Here is a 13,629-nt window from a genome sequence, read left to right as displayed (position 1 = left end):
AATTATACAGTTTTATAAATTATCACATTGTTTCACAAATACGCTTTGTAAGGACTTTTATAGATAACTGTCCATCTCAAGAAAAAAGGCAGGACTGTACTACACGGCCAGCAAAGTATTTAAGGGGCATAAGGTATAGCGGAATATGTCGCTGATGAAATGTAAGATAACATTTAAAAGTAAATGTTACTTTCATATCTACATGGGTGTGGTATGTTATGTCGACATACGTAATGTCGACATTGTCCACGTACACATTTATTATTATAGGCCGTGATGAAATGTCGACATGCTAGAATGTCGACTCATCATCCCTGATAGCCCAGCGGTGACTTACCTAGCTCTCAATGGCTACAGCGGTTCCAGCGCGACTTCCGGATCCCAATGGTCGTGTCCGGGTTAAACCTGTGATCATGGAGCTTTCTGATAAGTAGTTTTCCCCTAACCCTAATCCCTACACCTAACACTACATCCCCCCCCTCCCCAGTCTAACCCTAACCCTCCCACCCACAGCCTAACCCTAATGTCGACTTTCTGACAATGTTAACATTTCACATGTCAATATTCTGAGAATGTCAACACATTGCCTGTCAACATGGCATCCCATCTACATGATGAAGTATTTTTGCTGTTGATGGTTAAACACATTTCTTTTGATTTCTCCCCATGGCCTCTAATTTCTCTAGGCTGTACATAATGTGTACCATTAACACTTGTATTACATATGGTCAGGAAATTTAACACTGGGAGCAAAAAACAGAAATGTATAGACAAAATGAAAACTACAGTCTGGAATTGAAAAATAAATATTACCATTATACTGAAATAATATTATAGTTCTACCTAATATTAAATTGTGGCAAAATGAACAAATCTATGTATAAAATGTCTGTTAAATATAATGTACGTTTTTATGTTTCACTGGTCTTTTTTATTTTCAGCATTATGGCCAGCACATGTAATTGAAGGCACAAGTTTGGTAAGTATCTTCTACTACTATTTGAGTTTAATTTAGATATTGATAATAGGAAAAAAATACTATCAGGTCATTTCCACATATTATTTTCTATATTTAAAAAAATAACCCTGCTTTCTACTATCAGAGCCGTGAGCCTTACATAACACCAGCCATGTTGACAGCAAAGAAACAAAAATAATTGAAAAGCAGCCCTTGTATTGTTCTATATGGGGATGTGGAACAATATGTCGACATGGTCTGAATGTCGACTTTTAGGATGACCATGTTCAGAATTTCTACACTTATCATGTTGGCATTCCCAATGTCAATACTGATATAATGTCGACATTCTCAAAACGTTCAAATTTAGAATATTGATAATAAAAATGTTGACACTGATATTTTAACCTGAAACTCAGAGGCGGTTCTAGATATTTCTTTTAAGGAGGGGGCTCCTCCTTCTCCTCCTAGCAGTACTGACTCCTCCCATTTTATATAGTTTACTCATATTTATATTGTAAACATTACATTACATAGGGGTGCGTGTCACAGTATTATGAGTATTGTGACTGCTCCACAACAAGGAATACAGTACGGGATCGGTATGAAATACCGCCGGCTCTCTGGCCGGCAGTTCATATCCAGGCAGTGGCAGGCCGACAGAAGCAGAGATCCCGGCAGCGGAAGCTCGACAGCGCTGGAAATCCCGATCGTCTGTAGGTAAGTAAAAACTATATAATAGGGTGGAGAAGAGGGCTGCAGCAATGGGGGACTCACACCACAGAAACAGAATGGTGATTGAGGGCAGAGGTCAATCACACCCTCTAAGTGACCACTGACCAGATATGTGCTGCTGCATATTTTGCAGACCAGACGCCTCAGTCACAATTGTGACACGCCTAGGAGAGGGCTGGACAGGGCAGGTGACACTGAGCAGGGTAGCATTGGGGCTGACATCAGAGAGCAGAGCTGAGAATGGCAACAGCGGAGAGCTGCCAGCTATAGTACAAGTGCACCTGATAGGCAGCAGGGAAAGGTGCCATGCTGTTACTCCTGTTCCCAACAGCTGGCTCACTATCTTTCTCTCCTTCTCAGTCTTGCTGGATGGCAGGAGGCTGCCCGTATTGCTTATGGTGAGGGGACAGGTGTAATCAGAGCCATAGCTGGAAATTTTAGTGCCTTGGGAGAGAGAGTGAAATAAAGTTTATATACAATATCATACATAAACTTCTAATGATCTATATGGGACTCTGGCCCTCATTCAGAGGCGGTCGCAAGAAGCGATCGCTCTCTCTGAATGAGGGCGGCCGCTTGATTTTTTAAGTGCGGCCTCCTGATTGCTAGCTAAGCTGTGGGTTACCACCCACAGCTTTAGTGACCGACCAGGGTGATGGTCGCGATGGTCAAGACCATCGCGACCATCGGGGCTTGCAACGAGACCCTAAGGCTGGGTCTCGGCAACCGCAAGCCCCAGGGAGCTCTGATCGAGCAGGAAGCTCCCCACTGACATCACTGCTGATATCAGTGTGGCCGCCCACAAAACGGCATGCGTTCCATCAGGAACGCCTCCGTTTGTGTAGCCACCCCCCCGCCCCGCCTACAAAACGGGGTGAGCTGTTGATCGCCATTGACAGCCGCCCTTTTTGTAGTGAGCTCCAGAGTGAGAGAGTCTCTCTCTCGCTCCGAGGCTTGCACACGCGCAGTGCGGCCGCTGCGAGTGCGCAGGGCCTTAACATCGACCCGGTTGCAAGCGCTCAGCGCTTGTGATTGGGTCTGAATGAGACTCTGACTTACCATGCCTCTCTTCGTGATGTATAAAACACAATATAGTCACCAGAGCGCACAAAATACAAGGATATAGAGTCAGAATAGTAGATGCTGCCACTGTATGCTCGTATACAACGTGACAAAAACTTCAATAAAAGTATGTGGTAAGAGTCTCTGTGGGCTATCTTCGTAGTCACAATAGGAGGGTTGCTTTGTTATGTTTAAGATGCTTTTTTCATGAAGGTCTCCTTATTCCCATGTCTCTCACGTGCACATAAAAGAAAGGGACCTTCCTAATGTTTTACCATTTATTAGAGTGAGACATGTAAATACAAGACATAAAAATCCACCGTATTATGATAAGAATCAAGGCGTACCGCAAAGTGGGGGTGTAGACAAAGTACACCAAAAGCGCTATAGGAGTCCTTCCTGAGAGACAGGAACAAGGGGTCCCAAAACGATCTGCAGTGTCTTTGAAAAGAGCTTCACTTCCTGGATCAGACCTTGAACTGGAACACCAACGCGTTTCAACTATAATTTTAGTCTTTTTCAAGCTGTCACCTTGAAAAAGACTAAAATTATAGTTGAAACGCATTGGTGTTGAAGCTCTTTTCAAAGACACTGCAGCTGTCACCTTGAAAAAGATGGCCACTCTACCATACATTCGAGGAGTGGTACATTTGGAGGGCTGGGTTCGGGGTGAGCCTGGTTCTATATGGAAGGTACATAGATTATTTATTTTGTTAATCCCCATAACACTAATGATTTTGGTTTAAAATTCACCAGCACTTGGAGTGACACGTCAATTAATTATTTGGATATCACTATTAAAATAGAACATAAGAGAATATGCACTTCAACATTCACTAAAGAGGTGGATTGTAACAAATATTTAAACTATAAAAGTTGCCACAACAAGTGTTGGAAACAGAATATTCCTAAGGGACAGTTCCTGAGTGTCAGCAGGAACTGTTTGGACTTGGGCAAGTTTTTAGAACAATCCAAGGTTCTATATAGGGCTTTGTTAGAACAAGGATACCCCAAAAAATTATTAGATGGAGCATTAGAAGGAGCCACGCAAGCAGATAGATCTGAACTTTTGAAAGATAAAATCATTCATACAACCAAGAAGTTTAACAAGATCTTGGATACAGACAGTAAGTCCATGGCATTTATAACAAAATATAATGCATCTGCTCCAGAAATTAGGAGGATCATTAATAGAAATTCCTCCCTTCTTAAAAGGGATAGACTACTGGCAAAGGAGTTTGAAGGTGGAAGTCGAGTTGTTTTCAGGAAAGCGGATAGTCTGAAAATTAAGCTAGCACCTAGCCTACTTAAAAAACAAGTGAATATTTCTGGAGAGGATTCCAGTCTGATGTGGTTGGCCCCGAAACCCAAAGGTTTTTTTAAATGTGGATGTAAAAATTGTCATACATGTCAACATGCAGACCACAAGAGTGATACCGTAGTATAATTTACGGATAGAAGTATTTTTAAGATCGACTCCTTTATGAATTGTCAGTCGAATTATGTGATTTATGTTATCACATGCGACTGTGGGATCCAATATGTAAGCCGCATTATCCGGACCTTGAACACCAGATTTCTGGAGCACAGACGAGGTGTTTTGAAGAGTATAAAGGCACACAGTCTTCCCAATCACATCTTGACATGTCCCTCCGGTAATATTAACAATATTAAGGTTAAAGCGGTAGAACAAATTAAACCAACGGTGAGAGGAGGAGACAGATTTCGGGCCCTATGTAGGAAATAGGCCTTTTGGATCTATAGATTGGGAACCCTAGTCCGTGGGGTATTGAATGATAATATTGAATTGAATGGTAGATAATACACGTTAGGTCGATGTCCACTAGGTTAGTATAGGATTGAGGATAGGTATGGGGGGTATAATGGGGTAGCATTTATGGACACTCCAGGTCCCTGTAGGTTCTCAAGTGGTATTCCGATGGACCCTATTGAATGCCATCAGTCACACTAAGATTCCTTGACCCATGTGCTTTATAATAATTCTTCCTGTCAGGTTCACAATAATTTAAACGACCTCCCCTCCCCCACCCTCATCCCCTACATATTAGATATGTTTAGAGCATTAGCATCACAGCATCATCTACTGAATAGCTATCACATTTAAGAGCATGTGTTATAGGAATTATATTTCTGACTTAATATCAGTTTGGGTATATGAACTATCTGAGAGATTAGTGCAATGATAAAAATCAATGATTGATTTATTAAATGGTTATCAGCATTACTCTATACCCTTCAATGTTTGAATGTATGCTGTGATGTTCATTCAGTATTTCATTTTAGTGACAGATTGATCATTTGTCACCTGTCATGTTGTGTTTTTTCGTTTTTCCTTTTTTTCTCTGTCCCTTTGGTCTGGTACGTTTATATGGTACCATTAATAAATAGATATGGATTTGTAAATATTAATGGAATCCTTAGATTCTACTTTAGTATTTAGTTTATTTATTGATAAATGGAATATACTCATCTGTATATTAGGGTGGTATATATATTTCAATGGGTAAGCCTCTAGATGTGCTGAATTTAAATGAATGAATCCTCTCTCTCCCTATGTTTATGGAGAATTATAATATTTGGTGAGATGTCGGACTCTAATAATAGAATATGTGATTTAAGTACTGATGTTTTTATTTATTTGTTGATTTAAATATGTTCTGTATGGTGATTTTACTTACCTCATGTGTAAAAATAAGGAGAAGTTAATATTTATAATGGTCATCGCCTATGGAGGAGACAAGAAGGGGTTAATAGTAATCCTGATAAAATTATGTCTCAAGAGTGGAATCAATTGGGATTTGATTAACTAAGTATAAATGGATGGTCCAAAATAGGGAGTGTTACTTCTGAGGAAGCAGCCTGTCTTACACGGCTGAGAAATGCGCCAAGACACACCCCGCACCAGTGACGTGTTGGAAGGAAGACTGGCTCGCACTCTCCAGCACTGCCGTTTAGATCCCCGGGTTCTCTAGGACTCCCCGTCTGCGTGACACACAGTCACGTGTTTAATCACGTTTTCGGACATCATCTGTCTCATTGTCAGCATTCACACGGCAGTGTGGCGCCACACGCAGAGGATCTGTGGATCCAGATACTGTGCAAAGCACCACGTTAGGAGGGCACAGAGACAGAGATGAGAAGGAAGCTTGGGAGAGTGCTTCGAGCAGCCTAGAGACACAGCCGGCCGCAGTCGCCCCCATCGCCAGCGTAGCGGTGTGCCACATGAGTACTCATATTGAAGTTACAGTTTAGAGTTGTGCACGGCCAGAGACTCATTATTACCAGTGTGGACGGCCAACATATAGGAAAGTGACTTAGTAATTAGTTGAGTACCCACGGAACTTGGCATATTGGCACCATTGATGTGTTTCATCTGGGCACAGATACTAGCCCTCTTTTCTGACACCATTATTGCCCTATCCTGTTGAGGGGAATATCAGTATTTATAAGACCTTACTCACCATAATTTTTTATTACATTTTATGCATAATTAAGTGTTGTATGTATGCTCTCTGAGGTCAGCGCTGCTTGTCTTCTCTCACTCTACCATACAGGCCTGATTGGTGGTTTGCTGCAGAGATGGTTGTCCTTCTGGAAGGTTCTCCTCCACAGAGGAATGCTGTAGCTCTGACAGAGTGACCATCGGGTTCTTGGTCACCTCCCTGACTAGGGCCCTTCTCCCCTGATCGCTCAGTTTAGATGGCCAGCCAACTCTAGGAAGAATCCTGGTGGTTCCGAACTTCTTCCATTTACAGATGGAGGCCACTGTGCTCATTGGGGCCTTCAAAGCAGCAGATATTTTTCTGTACCCTTCCCCAGATTTGTGCCTCTAGACAATCCTGTTTCTGAGGTCTACAGACAATTCCTTGGACTTCGTGCTTGGTTTGTGCTCTGACATGCACTGTCAAGTGAGGGACCTTATATAGACAGGTGTATGCCTTTCAAAATCATGTCCAATCAACTGAATTTACTAAAGGTGGACTCCAATTAAGCTGTAGGAACTCTCAAGGATGATCAGTGGAAACAGGATGCACCCGAGACAAAGGCTGTGAATACTTATGTACATGTGATTTCTTAATTTTTTTTCAAAATTAGCAAATATCTCAAAAAAACTTTTTACACGTTGTCATTATGGGGTATTGTGTTTAGAATTTTGAGGACAAAAATGAATTTATTTAATAACAAAATGTGGAAAAAGTGAAGATTTTTGGTATTTACTACAGTTTTTATTTTTAGAGCACATACAATTTTTCCTAAAATCCATATTTTAAGTAAAAATTGTCTGCACTTGCTCTGAACCCTTTGGACACCACCCTAATGACTAAGCAATTGGAAGTTTCCAATTAGCTTAAATAGTCCTTAATTATTCACCTTCTGCAGTGCTGTCCTCCTCCTCTATCTTTTCTCCAGCGTCACAGACAGCTTCAATGGACAGGTACTCCTCCTAACCCTGCACCCCCTCCCCGCACACACTACCTACACTATACTACCACCGCTAACCTTACACCCGCCCCCTGCACACACTCGACCTTCTACACTACACCACCGCTGGCAATCCTGCACCCCCTCCCCACACACACACTATCTACACTACCCATAATCCTGCCAGGACCTACATCTCTCATAAACCCCCTCCTGTCTCTAAGCATCCTCCTTCGCAACTTGACTGACAGGACTGGGGCTGAGAGGGAGGGTGAGAAACCAGTGAGCAACTGGAAAACATCAGTCGACATTGTGAATGTTGACTCTCTGAACATGTCAAAAAAAAAAAGGAAAAAGTTATGGAGGATACCTTCACAATCTGGTGCTAATTAGTATGTTAAATAGTTCACTGTAGCAGGTGGGTGTTACAACTCTCGGGTGGATAGTGGATGCAACCCGTATTTAGGGATTGGCGTGACCTATTTCTGAGGCGTAGAGTCTAATGTGCCAGTGGTATTCACCAAGGACCCTCGCAAGAAAGTATCGACTTGGCTGCGTCCGACACACAGGTCGCGGCCCTCAGAATAGGTTCCCCTATACAGGCGCTGGTGTACTCTGGATGGAGCGGAGAGGACATAAGCGTAGTCAACAGGCCGGTCGGAACCAAACGAGCAAAACGGTACCAGGGAGCAAACGTATGCAGGTCACTAAGGATAGCCAAGGTCAGAACCAGATATCAAATGCAGTACCAAGGGAGCAGACAAAATCTGGGTCAGGAGTCAGAAGCCAAGTAACACAGGAACGCTGGAGTATGGATATAGAGCCTATACTCTGGCACCAGTGTGCTGCCAGAGACTCCCTCTTATAGGGAGGAGATGAAATCCTGCGCCAAACGTGACTTCACGTTTAGAGCTCCTGCCTCTTTAAATCTAGCAGGTCGGTGCGCGCATGCTCCTAGGGGAGCCATGGCAGTCTGTCACAATCGCCTGAGGGAGCCGGATGCCTCGGCAGCGTGCGCCAAGGACTCCCCACCTGCTGCCTGTCAGTCCAGTGTCACAGGAGCCGGTAAGTACCCCCCGGTGTCCGGCACACTGTTACATTAGCCCCCCCCTCTAGGGGTGGGCACTGAACACTTCACAAATGGTTTGTTAGGAAACTTCTGATGGAATTTCTGAAGTAGTTGAGGTGCATGAATGGGCCTTGACCCAACAACGTTTCTCAGGACCATTCCCCTTCCAATCTACCAGGAACTGAACAGAATCCCTAGAAAGTCTGGAGTCCAAGATCTGTTTCACCTCATACTACTCCTGATGGTCCACTGAAATCGCAGAAGGAGGACTGTGAGATGTCAAGAAACAATTAAGCACCAGGGGTTTTAGGAGAGTTACATGAAATGCATTGGGTATCCTAAGTGTACCAGGTAATTTCAAATGGAATGCCACTGGATTTGAAATGTACTGATGTATCTGGGAGCAAATTTCATGGTTGGAACTCCTAATCTTAAATGCTTGGTTGACAGCCAGACTTTATCACCAGGACTTAACACCGGACCCTGTCTCCTCTTTCTGTCTGAAAAAAGTTTATACCTTGAAGAGTTTTTGTACAAATTCTTCTTTACCTCCTTCCAATATTACAAAACCGATTCACTGTACTAGACCGTACTGAGTAAAAAATGGAGAATGCCCCGACGCTTCATGGTACAGATTATTGTGTGCAAACTCGGCCCAAGGCAACAGAGAAACCCAGTCATCTTGATTGGCAGAAACATACATCCAAATAAACTTCTCGAAATCTTGGTTTATTCGCTTCGTCTGGCCATTACTCTGGTGGTGGTAGGCCAAAGAGGAGCTCAAATTGATGCCAAATCACCTGCATAATGCTCTACAGAATCTAGATGTAAATTGTACCCCTCGGTCAGAAACAATGTCTTTAGAAAACCCTTGCAACCTAAAGATTTTACCAATAGACACTTCCGCCAACTTTGGTGCTGAAGGTAGCCCTTTTAATGGAACAAAGTGGGCAGTCTATCCACCACCACCAGGATAGTGTTGAACCATTGGCATGAAGGTAGATCCATCATGAAGTCCATGGAAATGTGAGTCCAAGGACAATCAGGCACCGGTAGTGGCAACAGATGACCTGATGGGGAGTGCGGAGGAACCTTGTGCTGAGCACAAATATGACAGGCTGCCACGAAATCCTTAACATATTGACGAACCGTTGGCCACCAATACTCCCTGAGGACTAATTCCAGAGTTCTGTTGACTCCTGCATGCCCACTAAAACGTGAAGAATGTGCCCACTGAAGCAACTTAGACCAGAACTCAGGTGCTACAAATGTTTTCCCCAGTGGAATCTTGACCTTGTTGGTAACAGCCATGAATCAAGCAGGGTTTAGAATGGGCTTATCCTCCTTTAATTCTTCCATCTCAATAGAACTTAATGTTTCAGACAGTGCATCAGCCTTGATATTCTTATTACCCAGCCGGTAGGTAATCACCAGATTAAGCCGATCAAAAAAATAACGACCATCTAGACTGACAGTAATTTAAACAATTGGCAGTCTTGAGATAAGTCAAGTTCTTATGATTGGTATATGCTGTCACCGGAAATTTAGCTCCCTCCAATAAGTATCGCCATTCCTGTAGAGCCAACTTGATGGCCAGCAATTCCTTATCACCGACAGCATAGTTTCTTTTGGGGAAAGAACCCACAGGAATACCACTTGTTTTCTTTATCCCTCTGCAACAGCACCACCCCCACACCAACCGTGGGAGTGTCCACCTCCAAGAAAAAAGGTAGATCGCAATTTGGTTGCCTCAGAATGGGTGCTGAAAGGAAGCACTGCTTCAAATGGGTGAAAACATCCTCTGCCTCAGGTGGCCATACACGAGTGTCTTGACCCTTTTTGGTAAGAGCAGTGATGGGAGCTGTGAAGGACGAATAATTCCTGATAAACTGGCGGTAGAAATTGTGAAATCCCAGGAAGCGTTGAATAGCCTTCAACCCAACTAGACGGGGCCAGTTTAGCAAGCTTCTCTGGATCCATTCTAAGAAAGGAACCCGAAATGATGTACTCCAAAAATGTTCGTTCCTTTTGCTCGAAGGCGCATTTCTCAAGCTATAAGAAAGGGAACAAAAAATAACTTTTTTTTTGTCTTATAAACAGCACATAGAAATACTTTGTGGGTCTTGTTTCACCAATAATCCATCTTTCCAAAGTAGTAAAAAGCAATATTCTATGGGCCGAATTTAATTAGGAGCGAAAAACCGCGATTGTGGAAAAGTTTCCGCCGGTGTGCGGCTTTCGCCTGTTTTTGAAGTATCGCCCTATTCAATTCCATATATTGGGGTTTTTGGTTCAGAACCATTTGGACACCCCCCCAATGACTAATTAGGCAAAAAAAAATTATCTTCACCCCAAAAAGAGACTACTCATTTTTGGGGCAAAAATGTAAAAAGTGTTGGAAAATGAGTCTAAAATACTGGGACAGGTATTTTGGGGTGCTGTATGGATGGGACAGGTGTTTTTATGATTGCCTGGATGCAGCAGGTGTATTTTTTTTTTTTTTTTTAAATCTGCACCTTATAGACACAAAATATACTAGTACTCATTTTAATGTACCCCCCAACTTAACTACTGCAATTATTTCCCCCCCCCCAAAAAAAATGCTTTCCATCATTTTTCCACAGTTATGCAAGTATGCATATAACAGGCCTTTGACTCAATTTACATATACATACCCTAATTACTTTTATTAGGTTTATTAATACACTTCTGTATTGATTCCCTGGGTGAGTTAGACTTTATTGGGGATACAGACTGATTAAAAAAAACGGACCTTTTTGCCAGTTATTCGCTGCATTCGCCAATATGCGTGTGCACGCGTTGAGTAAGCAGGCGAAAACTTTGCCACAAAATGCTCGAATGAGGCGAAAACATCGCACTTTTCGCTGCTAATTGAATTCGGCCCTAAGTGTAGGTTTAGACAAAAAATGAATTTGAACATTAATTAAAAATGCATTTAAAAAAAAAATAGCTATGTCTATTGAGACCTTTCCTACTGTATGTATAGGAAGAATTTGTTAACATAACAAGGCCTACCATTTTATAAACTATACAAACTACCACATTTGGGGGTCTATTTATCAAGCAGTGAAAAGTGTGGAGAAGTGGACCAGGGGAGAAGTTGCCCATAGCAACTAATCAGATCTTACATATTATTTTATAGACCGTACTTGATAAATGTTATTTGAAAGCTGATTGGTTGCTATGGGCAAGTTCTCCACTGGTTCACTTCTCCACACTTTTCACTGCTTGATAAATAGACCCCTAAATGAGGAACCACTTTTTATTTGATACAAGATATGGGAGAAACAGGCTTTAAATACTCCCCCCTCCCACCTGTGATAAAATTTATTTTTTTTGTGTACTGTAGAAGGCATTAGCTGCGGCCGGGACCCGGCAATGGTGCAGCGGCAGTGCAGGTGGCAGTGGTGCAGGAGGCACAGAAGTACGGATGAGATCAGTAAGACCCTTCTGTGTTTAAAAAAAAAAGAACACCTGTGTAAAAAAAAATTGTGTGCCCCCCCCAAAAAAAACAACCAGCACCTGGCTTTGGAAACACAGTACTGGTTGTGCTAAATACAGGGGACAAATGACATAGGGGTCCCCCATATTAAGCACAACCAGCACCAGGCTTTGCAGACCCAGTCCTGGTTGCCAAAATACGAGGGACAAAAGACGTAGAGGTTCCCTGTATTCAGCTCAACCAGCACTGGGATCTGAGCCGGTCCTGGTTCTGGAAATACAGGGGAAAAAATGCGTAGGGTCTTCCTGTATTTACCAGAACCAGCACTGGATCCTTTCTAGCAGGGGGAATTATGTCACAGCGCAGCGCTCATTGGCTGAGAGAGGCGAGCCTTCTGCACGTGCCCATTTAAAAAACGGCGCCTTTTAAATTCCAAGATGGCCGCTGCAAGCCAATCATGGCTTGCAATGTCATTGCCCTGCACCCTCGGATGTCTTATATAAGCCAGTGCGAGGACAGGGCACGCCAGTCCGTCGGCCTGGTAGCAGCAGAGAAGAGCTGCCGAAGAAAGAAGACACCGGGGAATTCCTGGATGGGCGGCAGCCATGCAAAAGATCTTAAAGGCCGACGCCCTCCAGGTGAAGATGCCGTGGAAGTCTGGGGGAAGCGGCAGCCATGAAAAAGAGCTTAAAGGCTGCCGTCCCCCAGGTGAAGGTGCAGAAAAATAAAAATTTAAAACAATCATTGTCCTTGTTTAATTTTAATATTTCTTTTACATGGGTACAATAGATACCAGCGGGCCCTTAATCACCTGCTTGCTGATACTTGTGGTTCTCCAAGTACCAGCAAGCGGGGGAGGCCTGCTGGGATCTGTAGTCCTACTGCAAAAGACAATATACTTTCATATGCATTACACTACACTATCAACCTGGAACCCACCAGTCAGGGATGCCCTGGAGAAGGGGACCCCTTTATTGGGGGTGTCCCCAGGGATCCCTGGCCTGGGCTGACTAGTGGTCAGGGGTGATGCTTCGGCTGGGGGGCCTGGTGAAAGGGCCTCCCTGGCTGTGGCATTACCCCTCTGTTAGAAAGGATCCGGTGCTGATTTTTGTAAATACAGGGGGACCCTATGCATTATTTTTCCCTGTATTTTCAGGACTGGCTCAGAGCCCAGTGCTGGTTGCACTGAATACAGTGGGCCCCTATGTCATTTGTCCCCTCTATTTTGGCAAACAGGACTGGTTCTGAAAAGCCTGGTGCTGGTTGTGCCTCATATGGGGGATCCTATATCTTTTGTCCCCTGGATATAGCACAATCAGTACTAGGTCTCCAGAGCCCGGGGCTGGTTGTTCGTGGGGGAAGGGGGGGTGAACACAGTTTTTAAAAAAAAAATATACAGTACTTTTATTATTTTTTTGTAACACAGATGCATGGATGGATCTCACTGATCCGTCCATGTATCTATGTCTTATTTTATTTTTTTTTCAGATGCAAGCCACATGGATCATACTGATCTGTGCGTGCATCTCTGAATCGTTTATTTTACACAGATGCCTGCATCATGGATCTCACTGATCCGTGTATACAGTCAGCTATCTTTAAATGTTGCACGATACTTCCCAAGTCCAAATGTGCTGTTTAAGCACCATATAGTGTCCTGGAGTGCCGGGGAGTGTTCAAGGGAAATCATTCACAATATTGCATCGTGAGCACATTGCTTCGTGTGTAGGGGTCTTAAGAAGCAGTTCAGGGCTGGTACTATTGGCGCCAGTGAGCCTTTCTGTCCCCTGCTGCTGTCCTTGTGCACTGCCCCACTCCTGCCACTGCCCCGCACGCCTGCAGCCTGCCTCAGCCATCTCTCCCTCTGCAGCCCCACAACACCTGTGTGCTATCCCCTCC

General features: G+C 43.5%; 1 protein-coding gene across 1 annotated transcript in view; it reads left to right on the top strand.

Moving 5' to 3' along the window:
- The window catches only part of SPINK2 (serine peptidase inhibitor Kazal type 2), a 38,533-nt gene that overhangs the window by 1,274 nt on the left and 23,630 nt on the right, over nt 1–13,629 (top strand). Inside the window, exon 2 of the mRNA XM_088478507.1 lies at nt 942–979. Within this exon, the coding sequence (XP_088334633.1) occupies nt 942–979 (38 nt within the window). The remainder of the gene's footprint in view (nt 1–941; nt 980–13,629) is intronic.

The sequence above is a fragment of the Taudactylus pleione genome, unplaced genomic scaffold (assembly GCF_031769625.1).
Source record: "Taudactylus pleione unplaced genomic scaffold, aTauple2 ptg000214l, whole genome shotgun sequence".
Taxonomy (NCBI): domain Eukaryota; kingdom Metazoa; phylum Chordata; class Amphibia; order Anura; family Myobatrachidae; genus Taudactylus; species Taudactylus pleione.
Note: the sequence above shows the minus strand (reverse complement) of the source record. Positions and strands in the feature narration are given on the sequence as shown.